The sequence below is a fragment of the Haliotis rufescens genome, unplaced genomic scaffold (genome assembly GCF_023055435.1).
Source record: "Haliotis rufescens isolate VD_foot unplaced genomic scaffold, xgHalRufe1.0.p SCAF_3, whole genome shotgun sequence".
Taxonomy (NCBI): domain Eukaryota; kingdom Metazoa; phylum Mollusca; class Gastropoda; order Lepetellida; family Haliotidae; genus Haliotis; species Haliotis rufescens.
The window spans coordinates 10,484,248-10,507,524 of NW_025964001.1; the positions used below are offsets into that span (position 1 = coordinate 10,484,248).

A 23,277-nucleotide genomic window follows, 5' to 3' on the forward strand; every position below is an offset into this window, starting at 1 on the left:
ACTAACCCACACCTCAACCTTTCAAGCACATCACGCCAGTTCTAGTAATGAGAGAGTAGTCATAAATCATACTTTTAGAAGCCAGAAATTATCAGAACGTTCAGCAAAGATGGGATGCTTGGTGGGATGCTCGAGGCTGTTCAAGGTAGCTTCTCTCATACTGTTCCTTGGCCTCATCGTCAATGCGATTGGATTTGCTTCGCCATTTTGGTCAAACAGATCGCCGGACATCGAAGGCTTGTGGCAGATCTGCGGCAATGGAGTCTGTGAAGGAACCGTGTTTAATCCTTTATCAAGTAAGTGCAGATTCGCCCATAAATTATTAACCGTTAGATTATTAAAATTCGGACAAGCCACGGCAAACAATTACACAGATTTACGTTCCTTTGCCTGATATCAAGTCTTTGAATGGCATTTAGTAGTGATAGACATAAGGAAGAGAATTTTAAGGCTATCAACTTCTTTATTATGAGGAAACACAACGTTTCGGAGTATATGCTTACTCCTTCATCGGGTCCCAAGACCCAAGACCCAATTGCGTGGATCGATGTTCATAACGTCAATCACAGGATTGTCTGGTCCAGACTCGATTATTTACAGACCGCCGTCATTTAGCTGTAATATTGCTGAGTGCGGCGTTAAACAACAAACAAACAAACAAACAAACAAACATAATAAAGAAGTTGACATCCATAAAATTCTCTTCCCTTTGCATGATGCATTGTAACAACCAAGACACCAGGTCACACTTACATTGAAGACAGGCTAGGCTACACGAACCTTGTATTGACCCATTCATCTCGATTATACCTCGATTGAGGCATGCAAGTATCATTTAGGTACCTTTATAGCTGGCCGTGGGTTCGAATCTCAAAATGGTTCCGAATATGTGTCTTGGGCTATCAGGACAAGACCCATGTTCTTGGGTACACCATGGTGGTAAACGTCCTGATCTGTGTCGCCCCGTGGGGAATCGGGTTAGCATTGGTAATGCTGGTAATTAAAGGCAACTAATTGGTGACCCCGTTGATGACATGTCAACGTACCCCGACGGCGTGGGACGTTGTCCATAATATCAGTCACTGGATTGTCTGGTCCAGACTCGATTATTTACAGACCGCCGTCATATAGCTAGAATATTACTGAGTGCGGCGTTAAACAACAAATAAACAAAACAAACATCAGTGAAATTCTGTCAAACGAGTACGTATCAAAGTTATTGTCATATCTATACGTTATTGTTATGCATATATTACTGAACGTCACCGCCACGTGCTAAATACGACGTTAAACAAAAAACAAAAATAACATGTTTCTTACATTGGAATATACCATGTCCAATTTAAATCAAACTAACATTGTATGTCATTGTAGTTGTGTTACTTTAATTTGGACGTGTTATGAATTTATGTTATATACACATGGTCATCAATTATAACTGAAAATAAATGAATTTAAACGAATTGACTTTTCAGCGTAAATTGTTAACAAATATAATAATCCTCAAACGATGTAAATTAAGTAAGGACAAGCTTTATAAATGAACAACTTTTTTATTACAAATAGGAGCGTCGTTTTGATGTAGGTTCTAACACCGTTATCAAGAAAGTTATGTACCATACTATGTACATCATTTGCTTGATAACGGTGTTAGAACCTACACCGAAACGTCGCTCCTAATTGTTATAAAGAAGTTGTTCATCCATAAATTTTATCCTTACTTAGTACTGCCGCCTCTAAATGCCTCTCAAAGAAGGGAATGTAAATTAAATATAAAACATTTTAAGCCAACAATAATGATATGGTATCTCCACACAATGCCAGAGGCCGCCACGTCGAGAAATGTGTGGCAGTCAAGTCACGTGTCGTCATAAACATCATGTATCTTGTCTGATGATTTAAAAAACACTAAAGTATTAGTGTACTTTACAGATGCGGCAAATGTGTACACACAGTGGGATATGGGTCTGCTTACTGTTTCACAACAAAGAACGAAATCACGTTGAAATAAGCATCATGTCACCGCATAATTTCACCACACATACACGTGTTTAGCGAATAGGCAGCGCACATTTGTTTGTATTGCAACCACGGCACACATACGCGCATTTCATTAACGTTAGGACGTACACGCATGGTAGTGACGTGCAGATAAACACGTGTACGTCTGTGGCAGTGCCGTTGAAGCTATCTACATGTTGCGGAGACGTTCAGTAATATATACATAACAGTAACGTATAGATATGACAATAACGTTGATACGTTCTCGTTTGACAGAATTTCACGGATGTTCGTTTTGTTTATTTGTTGCACTCTGCAATATTCTAGCTATATGACCGCAGTTTGTAAATAATCAAGTCTGGACCAGACGATCCAGTCATTGACATCATGAGCAACGATCCACGCCATTGGGATACGATGACTTGCATCAACCAAGTAGCGAGCCTGACCACCCGATCCCGTTAGTCTGAAAATGACGTTCCTATACACAAGTCTGAAAGTGATGTTCCTATACACATGACTGAAAGTGACGTTCCTATACATGTCTGAAAGTGACGTTCCTTTACACATGTCTGAAAGTGACATTCCTATACACATGTCTGAAAGCAACGTTCCAATTCACATGTCTGAAAGTGACGTTCCTATACACATGTCTGAAAGTGACGTTCCTTTACATATGTCTGAAAGTGACGTTCCTATACACATGTCTGAAAGTGACATTCCTATACACATGTCTGAAAGTGACGTTCTTATACATATGTTTGAAAGTGACGTTCCTATATATGTCTGAAAGTGACGTTCGTAGACACATGTCTGAAAGTGAGGTTCCTATACAAATGTCTGAAAGCGACGTTCCTCTACACATGTATGAAAGTGACGTTCCTATACACATTCTGAAAGTAACGTTTCTTTACACATGTCTGAAAGTGACGTTCCTATACACAAGTCTGAAAGTGACGTTTCTATACACATGTATGAAAGTGACGTTCCTATACACAAGTCTGAAAGTGACGTTTCTATACACAAGTCTGAAAGTGACGTTCCTATACACATTTCTGAAAGTGACGTCACTATACACATGTCTGAAAGCGACGTTCCTATACACATGTCTAAAAGCGACGTTCCTATACACATGTCTGATAGGGACGTTCCTATATATGTATGAAAGTGACGTTTCAAAACATGTCTCAAAGTGGCGTTCCTATACACATGTCTCAAAGTGACGTTCAAGTACATGTCTGAAAGTGACGTTCTTATACACATGTCTGAAAGTGACGTTCCTATATATGTATGAAAAAGTGACGTTCCTATACACATTTCTGAAATTGACGTTCCTAAACATGTCTGAAAGTTGCGTTCTTATACACATGTCTGTAAGTGACGTTTCTATACATGTCTGAAAGTGGTGTTCCTATACACGTCTGAAAGTGACGTTTCTATACACGTGTCTGAAAGTGACGTTTCTATACACATGTCTCAAAGTGACGTTTCTATACATGTCTCAAAGTGATGTTCCTATACACATGTCTGAAAGTGACGTTCCTATACACATGTATGAAAGTGACGTTCCTATACTTATGTCTGAAAGAAACGTTCTTATACACATGTCTGAAAATGACGTTCCTATATATGTCTGAAAGTGACGTCCTATACACATGTCTGAAAGTGAGGTTCCTATACACGTCTGAAAGTGAGGTTCCTATACACGTCTGAAAGTGACGTTCGTATACACGTCTGAAAGTGACTTTCTTATACACATGTCTGAAAATGACGTCCTATACACATGTCTGAAAGTGAGGTTCCTATACACGTATGAAAGTGACGTCCTATACATGTATGAAAGTGATGATTTATTCATATCTGACAACCTTTGTAGTTTCTTATATAATAAGATGTGCTTTAGTATTATGTATATATCCGTATATTTGTCGGTTGATATGGTAGTTATGTCGATTAAGGATTACCAATATCACAGTTTGGTAAACATTATAGCATTATAGTATTAGCATCCATTCACATAAGAGATGTAGGCACAATGATTTATGCAGAACACAGTTGAAATTTCTTTTTCCCATGTGCTGTTCACAGGTTCTGATTGGTTCGTTGCTAACCAAGTGCTGCAGACAGTCGGTCTTGGTTTGGCCTTCATCGGCGTTATCATCGCACTGTCTATAATGTGCTCTGCCTGTCTGTTCAACTGCTTCAACACCTGCGGGATCCTTCTCACTATACATGCCCTCCTGGCAGGTAAGGAATGCAGTCATTCTAACTGGGCATGCTGGCTGCTAAGGTGTTCAACTCTCACTATATACGTCCTTCTTGCAGCTAAGGTGTTCAACCCTCACTATATACGTCCTGCTGGCTGCTAAGGTGTTCAACCCTCACTATATACGTCCTGCTGGCTGCTGAGGTGTTCAACCCTCACTATATACGTCCTGCTGGCTGCTAAGGTGTTCAACCCTCACTATATACGTCCTGCTGGCTGCTAAGGTGTTCAACCCTCACTATATACGTCCTGCTGGCTGCTAAGGTGTTCAACCCTCACTATATACGTCCTGCTGGCTGCTAAGGTGTTCAACCCTCACTATATACGTCCTGCTGGCTGCTAAGGTGTTCAACCCTCACTATATACGTCCTGCTGGCTGCTAAGGTGTTCAACCCTCACTATATACGTCCTGCTGGCTGCTAAGGTGTTCAACCCTCACTATATACGTCCTGCTGGCTGCTAAGGTGTTCAACCCTCACTATATACGTCCTTCTTGCAGCTAAGGTGTTCAACCCTCACTATATACGTCCTGCTGGCTGCTAAGGTGTTCAACCCTCACTATATACGTCCTGCTGGCTGCTAAGGTGTTCAACCCTCACTATATACGTCCTTCTTGCAGCTAAGGTGTTCAACCCTCACTATATACGTCCTGCTGGCTGCTAAGGTGTTCAACCCTCACTATATACGTCCTGCTGGCTGCTAAGGTGTTCAACCCTCACTATATACGTCCTGCTGGCTGCTAAGGTGTTCAACCCTCACTATATACGTCCTTCTTGCAGCTAAGGTGTTCAACCCTCACTATATACGTCCTGCTGGCTGCTAAGGTGTTCAACCCTCACTATATACGTCCTGCTGGCTGCTAAGGTGTTCAACCCTCACTATATACGTCCTTCTTGCAGCTAAGGTGTTCAACCCTCACTATATACGTCCTGCTGGCTGCTAAGGTGTTCAACCCTCACTTTATACGTCCTGCTGGCTGCTAAGGTGTTCAACCCTCACTATATACGTCCTGCTGGCTGCTAAGGTGTTCAACCCTCACTATATACGTCCTGCTGGCTGCTAAGGTGTTCAACCCTCACTATATACGTCCTGCTGGCTGCTAAGGTGTTCAACCCTCACTATATACGTCCTGCTGGCTGCTAAGGTGTTCAACCCTCACTATATACGTCCTGCTGGCTGCTAAGGTGTTCAACTCTCACTATATACGTCCTGCTGGCTGCTAAGGTGTTCAACTCTCACTATATACGTCCTGCTGGCTGCTAAGGTGTTCAACCCTCACTATATACGTCCTGCTGGCTGCTAAGGTGTTCAATCTTCACTATATACGTCCTGCTGGCTGCTAAGGTGTTCAACCCTCACTATATACGTCCTTCTTGCTGCTAAGGTGTTCAATCCTCACTATATACGTCCTTCTTGCAGCTAAGGTGTTCAACCCTCACTATATACGTCCTGCTGGCTGCTAAGGTGTTCAACCCTCACTATATACGTCCTGCTGGCTGCTAAGGTGTTCAACCCTCACTATATACGTCCTGCTGGCTGCTAAGGTGTTCAACCCTCACTATATACGTCCTGCTGGCTGCTAAGGTGTTCAACCCTCACTATATACGTCCTGCTGGCTGCTAAGGTGTTCAACCCTCACTATATACGTCCTGCTGGCTGCTAAGGTGTTCAACCCTCACTATATACGTCCTTCTTGCAGCTAAGGTGTTCAACCCTCACTATATACGTCCTGCTGGCTGCTAAGGTGTTCAACCCTCACTATATACGTCCTGCTGGCTGCTAAGGTGTTCAACTCTCACTATATACGTCCTGCTGGCTGCTAAGGTGTTCAACCCTCACTATATACGTCCTGCTGGCTGCTAAGGTGTTCAACTCTCACTATATACGTCCTGCTGGCTGCTAAGGTGTTCAACCCTCACTATATACGTCCTTCTTGCTGCTAAGGTGTTCAATCCTCACTATATACGTCATCCTTAGCGAAAAGGGGTTAAATCCTCACAATGCAGACCCGTCTGGCTGCTGATGTGTTCAATCCTCAATATGTACGTCCTCCTGCTCGGAAAGGGTTTAAATCCTCGCACTGCACATCCTTCTGGTATGTAAGGGGTTAAATCTTCATACTGCGCGTCTTCTGGTATGTAAGGGTTTTAATCCTCATAATGTGCGTCTTCGTGTATGTAAGGGGTTAAATCTTCACAATGCGCGTCTTCTGTTATGTAAGCGGTTAAATCCTCACAATGCGCGTCTTCTGGTCTGGAAGGGTTTAAATCCTCATAATGCGCGTCTTCTGGCCTGGAAGGGTTTTAATCTTCACATTGCGCGTCTTCTGGTCTGGAAGGGTTTAAATCCTCACAATGCGCGTCTTCTGGCCTGGAAGGGTTTTAATCTTCACAATGCGCGTCTTCTGGTCTGGAAGGGTTTAAATCCTCATAATGCGCGTCTTCTGGCCTGGAAGGGTTTTAATCTTCACATTGCGCGTCTTCTGGTCTGGAAGGGTTTAAATCCTCACAATGCGCGTCTTCTGGCCTGGAAGGGTTTTAATCCTCACAATGCGCGTCTTCTAGCCTGGAAGGGTTTTAATCTTCACGATGCGCGTCTATTGGTCTGGAAGGGTTTTAATCCTCACAATGCGCGTCTTCTAGCCTGGAAGGGTTTTAATCTTCACGATGCGCGTCTATTGGTCTGGAAGGGTTGAAATCCTCACAATGCGCGTCTTCTGGCCTGGAAGGGTTTTTATCTTCACAATGCGCGTCTATTGGTCTGGAAGGGTTTTAATCCTCACAATGCGCGTCTTCTGGTCTGGAAGGGTTTTTATCTTCACAATGCGCGACTTCTTGTCTGGAAGGGTTTTAATCCTCACAAATCACGCTCCTCTGGTAGGACAGGTGTTCAATTACGCGATGAATAGTGTCCTCCTACGCGGTACAGAAATTATTAACTGTATATATCCTAACTTCCTATTCACAAACATTTTAGTGAGTGAGTAGCCATGTACGCCGGCTGTTCTTAGCAAACTAAAGTAGCTCACCTCCCATACAAACTAGTGTGCATATCAAAGATTGTAATGCTTCTAAGGGTACGTCATCGATTGCTTTTATCATTTCAATGTTTCAGATTGTTGTGTGGATTAAACGAAGATTGGTCATGATATCAACACCTAAAGTCCTACACTTTATTTTTGCAGCTATTCTGTTGATCGCAGGGTTAACACTATACGGAGTTCAAGCTAAGATCCTGGACGCCTCGATCAATTTCCTGTTCGCCTTCTGGCTGACTTTGGCGGCTGGGGGACTCTACCTCGTGTCCGGCATCCTCTTCAGCGTCTCCGTGGACAGAGACTGGAAGCATGACGATGACGCTGTAGAATAAAGCATTAAACAGCAGCCTTAATATCAGAACAAACCACACAAACTATGTCTGTGCCCACTGTCTTACTCTTATTTATCAAATGTTAAGGTATGAGGTGCGGTGGGGGTGGGGTTTATTATTATTATTATTATTATTATTATTATTATTATTATTATCTTCCTTGGTGCGCATGCACTGATTGTTGTGGTATGCTAAGAAGTTACACTTCGCGTATTTTGTACAATCTGAGAAAAAAGTTAATGTATTCGCGTGTGTGCATTGGGACAACATTAGTTTCCACTGTGGCTCTTATTCAGAACAGGGGGCCACGGTTGGCACAGTCGTCTTAAGCGCCGCGATTCGCTGTGCAGAGTTGCGTCCCTTTGACACGCCAGAAATCTATGATCGTGGGTTCGAATCCCGGTTCGCCCCGATTATGTTTCTAGGTTTGTCAGCACTATACCCGTGATCGTGGGTTTCATCGAAGTGGTAAACGTCTGATACCTGCGTCACTACGGGCTTTCCTCCCACATTAAGCTGACACGCCGTGATATAACTGGAATACTGTTAAAAGCGGCGTTAAACCCAACTCACTCACTCACTTATTAAGAACAGAATGCGTCAAACACATTTCTGAGGCTCGGTGCAAGGTTAGAGACGAAGATCTACGATCTGCGCCACTTGGAGCTTTTCTCCCACATCAAACAGGCATGCCGTGGTAAGACTGAAATACTGTTCAAAGCGGCGTTACACCCGAGTTAACCTGTGCCACATTGAATCGGTATCTGTATTTTAGCTCATGGCACCTGCACTGAAAGCAACATTGTAACTTAAAATTATTATTCAAGAGTTTGATACAAGAGCAGCACACAGACAAGAAACAGCCCCAACCCACCAGTTAATCTCTATATTCTGCCTTTCTGAACCTTCTTATCTTATTCCGTTATCATACGTCATTGAACTGATCGTTTAGCATTTCAAAGTTTTATTACTGCTTTCTTGAAATACGAGCACACACAGGTGTATTTTGCTATATCAATTTCTTTTCATAACTGCCTTGGGGGTTGATGAATCTTGCGTTAGTTAACTTCACCATGACACTGAATTCTAACGTTATATTATTTATGTTTCCATTCTATTCAAAATAGTATAGAACGGTTCTTCAAATAACGAGGAAAGAACATCTAACGCGCATCTCTACACAGCATCATATACATGTATACTACTAAACATTGGCTAGGGATATTGAGGTATGGGATTTTATCTTATCAGTTTGTCCCCACTAAATGTTGAGTGATATAATTATATAAGAAAAGTAACTCTCGCTAGGAAAAACATTACATGTACCTTTTTATGAAAGAATTTGTCAGGAAGTTGTGTGTGAGTTTGCGTGACATTTTGGCGCTTGTCGGTCGTATTAGAGGAGGCCATTTCCAAATGTGATGCATCAGTGACTAAAATGTTGTCTAATGCCTTTGTATATGGTCGGGTGCCATCGGTGGGGCGTACGTTGTCGCTAACACCTGTTATTTTCACAAATTGATTGTGATTCATAAATACATACTTATGATATAGTCGAATCGTACAACGGCATAGATATTTCAAGATGGTTTTGTCGTGTTAATGAAGTAGCAAGCCTGACAGAACAGTGGAGCCCTGTAGTCAGAACCCTATTAATCCGGAAACTGTTTGTAACATACATGTTTTAGAAACGGTTACGTCCGGTTTAGCGGGGTTCCACTGTATACAATTCAAGTCATGGAGTAATTCGACATTATTTTGGGTTCCTGATCTGTACCGAGAACCTAAACTGGGATCTCCACTTCTAACAATGGAATCCCTAGGTATATTCGAAACCTCGATAACTCGAAGTCATGTTGACCATCGAAACTATTTCGAGGTAGCCGTTGTACGAATTTTACTGAAGATGAACTATGCATTATTGAGGTCATCTATTCTAAACCTGATAGTAAACTATAATACATCTGATGTACTGATGAAGTAAAACCTCAATATTTTAAATGGTCATATAAAATGAAAATTAAAAGTAGGCAATACTCCAATACGCCAAACACCGTTAGAGTCTACTTCCTCCGATCCATAACTATTCGCCACCTTAGCCTAAACGAACTGTTAACTTTAATCAAGACTGAGCCTTTCGTACCTTGTCCACTCAAATGGACATGTTTGAGAAAAGAATTAATCGTTTGTCCCCATTGTTCTTCCAAAGATTCGAATTTTATTTTTATTTTATAGTTTTTTTTGTAACTCTATTGCGTTACGTACATGATTAGCGCTAATTTCAGAGGGCAGAATTCCATCCATCCTCAATGCTTTATTGAAAAACAAACGTAAGACATTACCCCCGTACTAACGGTATGAACAACGCTATGGTATTTACGTTTAAATATCGTGAATCGCCAGAAGCCATCACCGTGTAGTAGCCATATTGATACGTCAATTAAAGAATCCAGGCACAACTGATAATATATTAAGAAAAAAGACTACAAATTTGGTTCGGACGAATTAAACCTTTTGGCATCCTACTTATTTTGTATTGGAGTATTGCAATAGCGGAGGTCACTAGATACACAGGTGTACCCCCCATTGAGCATGTCTTTGGAAAGAATATTAATATTTTGTACTCACCTTTAATTATGGACTCTGCTGCTGGTCGTGTGACAGAGATGACTGCCCTCGCATCATCAGCGTGTGCAACAGAATCATCTCTGGTTACCTCTGTGTATGCAATCAATGAAGTCTTAAAGGAGTACTATACTAAGACAAATTGGCAGCCCCAGCAAGTTTGAATCAAAACGTTAAACATTTCTTTGTTTGTCTTCTAACTCCAATGCCATTGAGATCAATCAATCAGTTAATTGTTTCACAGCTTACACAGAGACGATTAGTCGTAAGATACTTAATGTGTCGGCAAGACTAACATTGTGAATAGTCCTCTTAAACTTGAAATCACTACGTGAATACTTGAGTATTGTCCTTTATTACGAAAGATCATTTTGGTTAAATAATCAAAACTTTTATATAGTGACAACTGAATTTCCATCTATTTTAAACACTCATATATATTTCTTATGTTTATATTAGTTCCCAATATTATATCAATACATGTTCTATATACACTCAGTTAATCAAACACGGCCGATGGCATCATATGTATGTTGCGACTGATGTATGAAGAGTGTGATTGTGAGTATGAGAATGATTGATATGCGAATGACTAAATTGTTTCAGTTAACGATTACAAATCGAAGTGATACATGTTCGGTTTAGCGTACTTAGAGCACTCTTTTAAAATCCAAATAAAAACTAAAATATCTTTACTCAGTTCACTATCCGTCTATATTATTTCTTACAAGGTTGTTTGGGTTGGTAGGTGTAGTAATAAAAACTTCCTGTCTTGTTTCAAGTGCGGGTTGTTTGCTATTTTTACAGTAACGTACATATTTTTATCTATTTTTTCTGTCAGAGAAGGCTTTGTACTCTTAGCATGGGCTTTACAGTAATTTCCAAAAGTAAATTACTTTCGTTAGATTTTTGTAGCATATTTTAATGTTTTTATCAATCGAAGAAATATATTTTGAATTATCAGCTTCGCCTCGAAATCGTACCCACCTTGATGGTTGCAAAAACAGTTTTACGTCATAAAACAGACAATACAGAATTAAAGCAATACATGACATACACCGTTGAGCACACTGATACAGTTATATACAAACTCGTACTTCGATGTTCAGATTTTTTGCTTGTTTTAGTAGTAATGTCATACATAGGTCATATCTAACTACCCGTGGAGAAGAGACACCCCACAATCACCTATACCTGAGGGAGACATCAGCGCTTACACACAAGTTAATTCTAAATGCATTTTATGCATAGTTGTACTTAACAGAAGAACCTTACAGCTACGAATAAAACGCATTTGACTTATTGTGTTCTGTGTAAAATGTCTCAATTTTAAAAATATTCCTGAATTAAGAAAAAAGATCACAAATAAATAGAATCAGCTGTTGTAGCAATATGAAACTTCCTTCTCTGGTCGACATGTGAAGGAATGTGGCCATATGTGAACTACATGCTTGGTTTCAGAGAATTAATCCGGGGCTTGTTTATTTCCTGTGTTGATGATAAGCAAATAAACGATTGTGCATGGTTTCAATGACTTCTCTTTTTGGTTGACATTGTTGGCAACGAGCAAATAGAGACATAATTCCAATTGAGGAGCACCGGCTGATTATTCCGTAACATTGGTTTGCTTGTACGGTAGCACGGTCCCTTCCACTCATTAGTTGGTTGGTTTGTTGTTTTACGCCGCACTCAGCAATATTCCAGCTATGTGACGACGGTCTGTAAATAATCGAGTCTGGACCAGACAATACAGTGATTGATATCACGAGCACCGATCCACGCAATTGGGATCGATGACGCATCAACCAAGTCAGCGAGTCTGACCACCCGATCCCGTTAGTCGCCTTTTACGGCAAGCATGGGTTGCTGAAGACCTATTGTACCCCGGATCTTCACGGGTCTCCACTCATTAACCCTCCTGGACTTGACATAAAGAGACAAGTGAAATCGCCTCATCTGTATCATATTTACATCCACGCATTAAGATTCAGGGTGACAAAACACTCTCCACAAAACACTGTCGAGTAATATTCCAGCAGCTTCTGCCTTTGGTTTTGGTTTGTTGTTTTACGCCGCACTCAGCAATATTCCAGCTATATGACGGCGGTCTGTAAATAATTGAGTCTGGACCAGACAATCCAGTGATTTACATCATGAACATCGATCCACACAGTTGGGATCGATGACATACATCAACCAAGTCAGCGAGCCTGACCACCCGATCCCGTTAGTCGCCTTTTACGCCAGGCATAGTCGCCTTTTACGGCAAGCATGGGTTGCTGAAGACCTATTCTACCCCGGATCTTCACGGGTATCTGCCTTTGGTGTCTGCGTTTCACAACTTTTGCGGCACATTAGAGCATGCTCTTTCTACCAAGATTTCAAAGACCACCATACTTCTCTTGCTCAAAGGTTTATCAGGATCACTTTCTTGCTTGTTACTTACTTACTTGATTGTTGAACGCCACACTCAATAATATTGCAGCTATATGACGGCGGTCTGTAAAAAATCGAGTCTCGACCAGACAATCAAAGATTGACACCATGAGCATTGATCCACGTAATTGGGATACGATGACATGCATCAACCAAGTCAACGCGCCTGACCACCCGATCCCGTTAGTCGCCTCTCACGTGCTTGTTGTAAGAGCGGACACACTTCGAGGAAGGGTCGTCTTTCCCTTGTGTTGTGCCCATATCTTCACGGGTGGCTTTTGGTGTTAAGCTTTCTGCAAGTACTTTCTGCAAGTACTTGATCACTGCACATGCCTCAACTTTGTCCACTTTCCAATGTGAAGACCATATGCTCCACAATAGTGACCACCTATTGTTTCGCAATATTCCAGCTGTTTAACAGCAGCTTGTAAATAATCGCGTCTGGACCAGACAACCCAGTGATTGATATGACAAGCATCGATCTAGTTTGTTTGTTCATTGTTTAACGCTGCACTCAGCAATATTCCAGCTAATAATCAAGTCTCGGCCAGACAATCCAGTGATTGACGTCATAAGCATCATGAGCAATGACATGCACAAACCAGCGAGCCTGACCACCCGATCCCGTTAATCGCCTTTTATGGGTTGCTGAAGACCTATTCTACCCTGGATCTTCACGGGTGGCTTTTGGTGTTAAGCCTTTTCTTCTGCAAGTACTTGATCACTGCACATGCCTCAACTTTGTCCACTTTCCAATGTCCATAGGTAAAGACGATATGCTCCACAATAGTGACCACATATTATTTAGCAATAGTCCTGCTGTAGGACATCAGTTTGCAAATAAACACGTCTGGACCAGACAACCCAGTGATCGACATGGTGAGCATCGATCTAAACAATGACATACAATGACTCAGCCATCAGTAGTGATTCAGCCATATTGAGGTAGTTCAACAATACACAATACAAGTGTCATGCATCAAGAGAAAATAACTGACAATGCCAAGTTAAGAATACACTTTATTAACAAAATTGTCTCATTGAGAAGTTTGTAAATATTACAAGTAATATGTTATTGCTAGTTCAGTATCTGTGCAACATCACAGTCAATGCTTAAAGTATCCTCTCTAAACAAATACTTCAAGTGTCAAATAAACTCGGGTCCAGTGCAAAGACACACCTAATACTGTCCTGTAAACAAATCACAGAAACAGAAAACAATATATAAGCAAGCAGTGGATTGTCACAAGCATCAACAAAATGAGATCATTTACATTATTTAACTAAATGCATGGCGATGAAATTTGAAGTGTAAACAGAAGCTACAAAACAACTATTGTGACTTCAGCATTGTTCATTATACAAAGGGGGCGGTCTGGTAGCCCAGTGGTTAAAGCGTTCACTTGACACGCCGAAGACCAGGGTTCGATTCCTGACATGGGTACAATGTGTGAAGCCCATTTCTGGTGTCCGCCGTGATATTGCTTGAATATTGCTAAAAGCGGCGTAAAACCATACTCACTCACTCACTCATTATCCAAAGTGGAGGATCATTTTTTCATCAAGGCAATGCAACACATAGGAATTCCAATAATCAACCATAATCAATAATCATAATAATAAATATGTACAAATAGTGCACAAAAAGTAAAATTGTCTTTTTCTAGGATAACAACAAATTTAACACGGTTCTCATGCAAAAGGGTTTCCAAATGGGTGCATGTTTAGGGAGGGGGTTTAATGCAAGTGTAGTTCTCATCAAAGTGGACAGGTGTCTTCTTCACTCTGTATATTAATACTAGCCATGAGTAACGGACAAGTGAGTGATCAGGTTGCAGTCCGTAACATTCTGGCTATATTCTGTGAAGAATTAATCTGGACAAGGCAAACCATTTGTTACAGTTTGAACAGGACTTTGTGCTGTCTAGGTACAGTGACAAAACACAGTAGCAGATGACCAACTGTAATCACCTAGAATATTCAAAGTTAATAGTCTGTACCTCCTGGCAAGTTCCTGCGAGGGATTGGTATGTCAGAGATATCCAAACCTATTCTGAATACCATAGTTCAAATGTAGGATAATTTAAGACATAAAAATAGTAGAAAATGTTTTTCAAAACATTTGGAAATGGGGCATTTGTGAAGAAATAAAATAAATATGGTTTTCCAACAGGTTGTTTTTAAAATATCAAAAGAGATACAAATTTGACAAGCGCACCACGATCTCAGTGATACTTTTAACATGAACAGTGCAATAGCAGCAATGCAGGGAGTTGATTATGGAAAGCTCTTTGTTGCCTTCAGTGAATATTTTCAAAAATAATGATGAAACATAAACATCAGTATGGACGGCATTAATATTCTTAACAGCTCAGTAGCTCACCTGCCTTGAATACAGTTAACACTGAGGTCTGTATACACAAAATGAGTTTATAAAATTACATTAAACAGCAGGTAAATCCATTCGGGTGACAGTGCAAGTAGGATTCACAAGGGTCGCCTCATACACTGCCAATAAAATCCCAATACATATTTATACATAATCAATTAATAAGAATAAAATTACATACAAAAATATTTTATTGAATCTGAATTAAATAAGGAATGATAGATATGATGTAATTTGACATCCTGATTTACTCTCTGTCTGTACAGCATAGCAACTATCTATACAGAAGCTTCCACTACAACAAATGTTTTAACTATTGTCACAAATTTAAACATGAATATTCCTTCACTTGGGATTTACAAGGGTTATTTTATGGGGTATATGAGACTGAAAGCCTTTAATAGCAAGGTATAAAAATGGGAGTCACAGAGAAAAGACAAATATTGAATACAGTACTCTACTACTGTGATGAACGGTCATGCATACTCAGATAGTGAGTTTCCCAACTCAAATAAATCTAAAAGTGTCAGAGCTATAAGTTCGTGAAGTGTGTATGGTATTTTTTTAAATGATCAGTTTTAAGTGGAACCAAATTATGAAACAGCAGCATTCATTCCTGAACATTTTCTGCATTCCAGTGGATGCACTATGTTATTGCATTTGTTTCCTATGTTTATGCATATAGGATACAGGGTTACAGTCCTGTAAATACCTTCCTTAAACCTACAGGTGAGGTGAGGTGAAATAGGGTTTAACGTAGCGTCCAAGATTATTGCACTTATATAGTGACGTGCATACACGTGTGTGTGTGTGTGTGGCTGCTTGTACTAGTCCGGACTGATGCCGATTTATAGTGCTAGCTCACTGAGATACAATGCCGCAGTTTAACATGAATACCCCACACAGACACAGTATACTGACTCCGAGCCGACCTGTCCTTGTTTCAGCCCCTTAATGCAGAGCGCCAGACAGGGTAACAACAAGTACCATCTTTTAACGTCTTTTGGTATGACACGGCCGGGGATTGAACCCCGGACCTTCCGCTCTCCGGCAGACGCTTTACCACTAGACCACGGAGGCGGTTACACCTACAGAATTAAGGCCATGATGTTCTAATATACAATGAATGAATATAAACCTATGTACAGGAAATACAATATATTACATATCAAAGCCATCATACTCTAGTGAATAAAAAGATCAGTTTGTAAGATACAAGTAGAGTATATATACATGCCTGTAGAACATATACACAGTGTATATACATGGCTGTAGAACATATACACAGTGTATATACATGTCTGTAGAACATATACACAGTGTATATACATGGTAGTAGAACATATACACAGTGTATATACATGGCTGTAGAACATATACACAGTGTATATATAGGACTGTAGAATGTATACACATTGTATATACATGCCTGTAGAACATATACACAGTGTATATACATGTCTGTAGAACATATACACAGTGTATATACATGTCTGTAGAACATATACACAGTGTATATATAGGATTGTAGAACATATACACAGTGTATATACATGCCTGTAGAACATATACACAGTGTATATACATGGCTGTAGAACATATACACAGTGTATATACATGGCTGTAGAACATATACACAGTGTATATACATGGCTGTAGAACATATAAACAGTGTATATACATGGCTGCAGAACATATACACAGTGTATATACATGTCAGTAGAACATATACACAGTGTATATACATGGCTGCAGAACATATACACAGTGTATATACATGGCTGTAGAACATATACACAGTGTATATACATGTCTGTAGAATGTATACACAGTGTATATACATGGCTTTAGAATGTATACAAAGAGTATATACAGGACTGTAGAATGTATACACAGTGTATATACATGGCTGCAGAACATATACACAGTGTATATACATGGCAGTAGAACATATACACAGTGTATATACATGGCTGTAGAACATATACACAGTGTATATACATGGCTGTAGAACATGAACACAGTGTATATACATGGCTGTAGAACATATACACAGTGTATATACATGGTAGTAGAACATATACACAGTGTATATACATGGTAGTAGAACATATACACAGTGTATATACATGGTAGTAGAACATATACACAGTGTATATACATGGCTGTAGTACATATACACAGTGTATATACATGGCTGTAGAACATATACACAGTGTATATACATGGTAGTAGAACATATACACAGTGTACATACATGGCTGTAGAACATATACACAGTGTATATACATGGCTGTAGAACATATACACAGTGTATATACATGGCTGTAGAACATATACACAGTGTATATACATGGCTGTAGAACATATACACAGTGTATAGACATGTCAGTAGAACATATACACAACATCTGTAACACCTGCGAGCAGATTCCCCATGGTCCTAAGTATGCAGGATACATGCTCTATCACAGACTTTCTAAGTTATCAAATGATGCCATTTTAGGTCATAATAAGCATTACAATACAAAATCACACATTATCACATATGTCATATCACAGATATCACACAACCTTCAAGTCACACAATTACCTATACATCATGATTTGCCATCTCAAACTCCTATACAGGAATAAATACCTCTAAAAGACAGTATGAAAGTTCAAGTATTTTCATCATTGTTTGGTATATGCACATCACACATGCACATGTAAATAAATACTATTCATATGAAACACATACAGACATTTAAGGCCAGACTTTATTTATGGACTTATTTCAAAAACCTATATTTGTTTCCTTCAAAAGGTTAAATGAATATTTTGCTGTGTTTCATTGTTAAACCTGCCTTAGAGTCTAACATTCTGTTTAAATAAAGGAGTTAAGGAGAGAGAATTACCTCCTTTTCAAAACTATGCTGACAATAAAAGTTCCTCCCTTAACGTCCCACCAACACATCAAGTAATCTGCATAAACTAGGACTAGGACGTGTTAGGCTTTGTCATCAAACCTCCATTGCATGTCCAATAATGCAAGGCTGTTGTGTAGCATGGTGGATTTACATGCTATTGAAATGAAAATCACCTCTGGTTACTATCATCTAAGGTATAAAGCTACAGATAGTGCTGCACTCAAGACATATCTTATTTGTATATGGGTTCTCCACAGGGTGAAATACAGGAACACCATGCTACCAGAGGGCAGTCCACAGCTACATACAAGCTACCACGGGCCTCCTGAGTACCCCAATCTGGGCAATACAGGATCACCATGCTACACAATAGCATGTTGGCACACCATGCTACATTATAGCATGTAGGGACTCCATGCTACAAGATGGCTAGTAGGAACAACATGCTACACAATGGCATGTAAGAACACCATGCTACACAATGACATACAGGAACACCATGCTACAAGATGGCAAGTAGGAACACCATGCTGCACAATGGCATGTAGGAGCACCATGCTGCACAATGACATGTAGGAACACCATGCTGCACAATGACATGTGGGAACACCATGCTGCACAATGGCATGTAGGAACACCATGCTGCACAATGGCATGTAGGAACACCATGCTGCACAATGACATGTGGGAACACCATGCTGCACAATGACATGTAGGAACACCATGCTGCACAATGGTATGTAGGAACACCATGCTACACAATGACATGTAGGAACACCATGCTGCACAATGACATGTAGAAACACCATGCTGCACAGTGACATGTAGGAACACCATGCTGCACAATGACATGTAGGAACACCATGCTGCACAATGGCATGTAGGAACACCATGCTGAACAATGACATGTAGGAACACCATGCTGCACAATGACATGTAGGAACACCATGCTGCACAATGACATGTAGGAACACCATGCTGCACAATGACATTCTACGGCTGGATACAGCTATCAGGATGTTCTGGGTTTCTCCGGGTCCAGCATCAGTGTCTTTATCTGCTGTTGCTGATCGCTCACTAGTCTCCACAACTGAAATAAAAAACAATTGAAGATGTCAGACACCACACTATAGTTAGTTCATTATGGAATGCAGTGGATATATCAGGTCAGACTATTCCTATTTCCTGCTATACTTGACTTGCCCGACTTGTCAGTAAAGACATTAAATAAACCAAAGGTACAGAAGCTCACCTTTACTAACTGACATAAAGTGATATTAAGTTTCTGCATGTTCATGTTCCCATAAATGATGAATACACACATATTTCTTTTATAATTTAGTACAAAAGCTTTCCAAAACTTATCCCTGATAATTTCACTTTAGCATTCTTGCAACCTTGACCTTTACAAAGGCGTCAACCAAATTCCATACAATTTGAGACCTTGACTAAAATGCCATGAATGCCTAGATTAATGACCATCCTCTAAAACAATCTCAAGTTATTTAGTGGGGCCATAAGCTGTTTGTATGATTATTTCAGTGAACTTGACCTTCAAAGCCATCCTATCACATGCAACAAAGCCTCCTTTTCAGACACATGCCATTGCAGCCATTTTGATTTTTTCAAAATTAAAACCATATTTCAGAGTGTAAATGCAATGACCATCCTCCAAAGGTCTGAAAGCAACATGTCCAATAGGTCTACAGGAGAAGTGGCTAGCATGAAATCTATATTCTTCACTGTTATGTGCAGTGACCATGGACATTTTGAATTTTTGAAAATGAAAAGAATACTATGTTGTAATATATATTCTTGATATGTACAGTAGACTTGAAGATGAAAAGTATCTTACTTCAGTGATAATGGGACAGATGGACAGTTCATGACCTTAGGTCACTCCGACAATGTCAAGGTCAGCTAAAATGTGATCAAAGTGATCCATACATAGGTCCAGAAGTCACAGTGCCCACCGGAAATGTGACTTGTGTTTGTGATAGTATAGAGAGATCAAGGGATGCTGTATCAAAGTGAGGAGATTGGGCGCCCAAGTAAAATTAAAATGTCTGTGACAAATGACCATGAATAGCATGTTTGTTAAATAATATCATACCTTCTTATTTTCAGCTTCAAGATGTTGTATTCTTGCTTGTAGATGACCTACATCCTGACTACTAGTTTCATGTTCCTGGAAGATAAATAATCACAGTACATGAGAGACAATAATCCAGTGATTGATATTGTGAGAGACAATCCACATTGTAATGGTACAATGATATGCAATCAACTAAGTCATCGAGTCTGATCACCCGATCCATTGTCGCCTCTTACGACAAGCACTGTCTTCGAGTCCCAGTCACACTTGGCTGTGCACTGTTTGCCATAAGTCATGCAAGAATCTGATAACTGTGGGTTTGAAGATTTAACCGGATTTGCCCTGGTTAGGATTCATGAGTTGTCAGACCGCCTTTGTGGTCTAGTGGTAGAGCGGAAGGTCCGGGTTCGATCCCTGGCCACGTCATACCAAAAGACGCTAAAAGATGGTACTTGCTGTTACCCTGTCTGGCGCTTGGCATTAAGGGGCTAAAACAAGGACTGGTCGGCTCTGACTCAGTATACTATGTCTGAGTGGGGTATTCTTGTTAAACTGCGGCATGGTATCTCAGTGTGCTAGCACTATATATCGGCATCAGTCCGGACTAGTGTAAGCAGCCACACAAACACACACACGTGCATGCACGTCGCTATATAAGTGCAATAATCTTGGACGCTACGTTAAACCCCATTTCACCTCACCTCATGAGTTGTCAGCCCAATTCTCTCAGGTCTCATGAAAGTAGTAAATGTTTATGAACAGAAACACTTTGAGTTTTCCACCCACAAAGGGCTGACATTCAGTGACAGAACTGAAATACTGTTCAAACTAGAAATATTGTGGATACTCACACTTGTCTGAGCTGCTGTGTCTGATATCTGCTGTGAAACCAGGTGTACATCTGGCATCTGTAGTCGGAGAGACGGATGACCACTTGATCCACTGGCTAGCTGGCCGGAGCCTCCGATGTCTGGACTTGGGGTGCAGGATGGTATAGGTATCACTTCAGCATCATTCAACTCCTGTAGAACAGACGAGGTGAGGTGAGGTGAGGTGAGGTGAGGTGAGGTGAGGTGAGGTGAGGTGAGGTGAGGTGCTGAGCGCCTTGCAAGGGGGTACTGTATATATTCTATAATATTTTCTACTTGAACGTTTTGAGTATAACTGTGACACATGCACTCTCTCAATGTGACACAAATGTGTAAATGTCACAGTGTATTAAGTATTCTTAAAAGTTAAATGCTATTTATTAAATTTTAATTAAATTGTTAACATGGTAAGTGTTTGTTTGCTTGTTTGTTGTTTAACGCCGCACTCAGCAATATTCCAGCTATATGACTGCGGTCTGTAAATAATCGAGTCTGGACCAGACAATCCAGTGATTGACATCATGAGCATCGATCAACGCAATTGGGATATGATGACATGCATCAACCAAGTCAGCGAGCCTGACCACCCGATCCCGTTAGTTGCCTCTTACGACAAGCAAAGTTGCCTTTTATGGCAAGCATGGGTTGCTGAAGACCTATTCTACTCTGGATCTTCTCAGGTCACACGGTAAGTGTCTTCCCCATATGCCTCTATAGTGAAGTGTGAACTTGGCGCTGTATATAATGATAGTAATGCACCATAGAAGCCAAACTAACACCGTTCTTTTTTTCATTTGGAAAGTTAGACATTTCAATAATCTATAAGAATTACTCAATCTTAGAAAACATTGAATACATTTGTAATTGAATAAAGATGAGCGGCCATTATTTATTACAGAAGTGAACACTTAAAGGAAGGCTACATGACATCCCCTCACCGCTTCCAGCCAGGGAGGGACGGAGCTGTTGGTCAGTGCCGCTGTGTGCTGAGCCGACTCGGGGGGAGTGCTGGGTTTCCCCGAGTCGAGACACAGTGCAGGGACATGGGGGCTGCTGGGGATCACCGCGGGACTGGCAATGTCATCATCCACAAAGGCACTGTCCTCCGGGACAGTCTCCCCATGGATACATTCAACTGAGGACAAACAGCAGGGGGATATGATCAGGGGGAACATTTATGAATATGAAATATTATAAGTGATTCAAACACTTCAATTACTAAGTGGGAAATATCATGAACACAAAATACAAATGTTCAAGTCTCACCAAAATATTAAGCATCAATTTTTTAAATCATAGCAATACAAACATAACATGGGCTCTGAAATGAGAATATTTGCATTATTTGTTTCTCAACCCTACATATCTTTGTTAACCATACAATTATTTCTCAATCCTGCATATCTTTGTTAACCATACAATTGTGTACATATGTATCTTTGTTAACCATACAATTGTGTACATATGTATCTTTGTTAACCATACAATTGTGTACATATGTGTTTCTTTACCATACATATGTGTTTCTCAATCATGTACATGTTTCTCTACCAAACACATGTGTTTCTCAATCAAACACATGTTTCTCAAACATACATATGTGTTTCTCAACCATACACATGTTTCTCAACTATATACATGTTTCTCAACCAAACACACATCTCTCAACAATACATGTTTCTCAACCATGCATATCTTTCTCAACCCCACATATCTTTGTTAACCATACAATTGTTTCTCAACCCTGCATATCTTTGTTAACCATACAATTGTGTACATATGTATCTTTGTTAACCATACAATTGTGTACATATGTGTTTCTTTACCATGCATGTGTGTTTCTGAATCAAACACACGTGTTTCTCAACATACACGTTTCTGAACCATATATATGTGTTTCTCAACTAAACACATGTTTCTCAACCAAACACAGTTTTTTCAACCATACATGTGTTTCTCAACCACACGTTTCTCAACCATACATATGTTTCTCAATCATGTACATGTTTCTCTACCAAACACATGTGTTTCTCAATCAAACACATGTTTCTCAAACATACATATGTGTTTCTCAACCATACACATGTTTCTCAACTATATACATGTTTCTCAACCAAACACACATCTCTCAACAATACATGTTTCTCAACCATGCATATCTTTCTCAATCATACAAGTTTTTCAACCACACACATGTTTTTCAACCACACACATGTTTCTCAACCATACACATGTTTCTCAATGATACATATGTGTTTCTCAATGATACATGTGTTTCTCAATGATACATATATGTTTCTCAATGATACACATGT

The 23,277-nt window shown here is 40.1% G+C and overlaps 2 protein-coding genes across 3 annotated transcripts in view; one reads left to right on the plus strand and one right to left on the minus strand.

Annotated features, from left to right (window-relative positions):
- LOC124146674 lies at nt 1-7,746 on the plus strand. Its single transcript, XM_046517084.2, has 3 exons — nt 1-296; nt 4,090-4,248; nt 7,452-7,746. Exons 1-3 carry the CDS (start codon nt 110-112, stop codon nt 7,634-7,636), a joined length of 531 nt encoding a protein of 176 aa, XP_046373040.1. The 5' UTR covers nt 1-109; the 3' UTR covers nt 7,637-7,746.
- A 9,442-nt stretch (nt 7,747-17,188) lies between these two features.
- The window catches only part of LOC124146667 (serine/threonine-protein kinase Nek9-like), a 41,860-nt gene continuing 35,771 nt past the window's right edge, over nt 17,189-23,277 (minus strand). For both annotated transcript variants that reach the window (XM_046517075.2, XM_048403720.1), the window contains 4 exons: nt 21,901-22,097; nt 20,945-21,115; nt 20,112-20,186; nt 17,189-19,088 (listed from right to left, as the gene is read on the minus strand). In XM_046517075.2, coding sequence (XP_046373031.2) covers nt 19,011-19,088; nt 20,112-20,186; nt 20,945-21,115; nt 21,901-22,097 — 521 coding nt within the window. In that variant the 3' untranslated portion in view covers nt 17,189-19,010. The remainder of the gene's footprint in view (nt 19,089-20,111; nt 20,187-20,944; nt 21,116-21,900; nt 22,098-23,277) is intronic.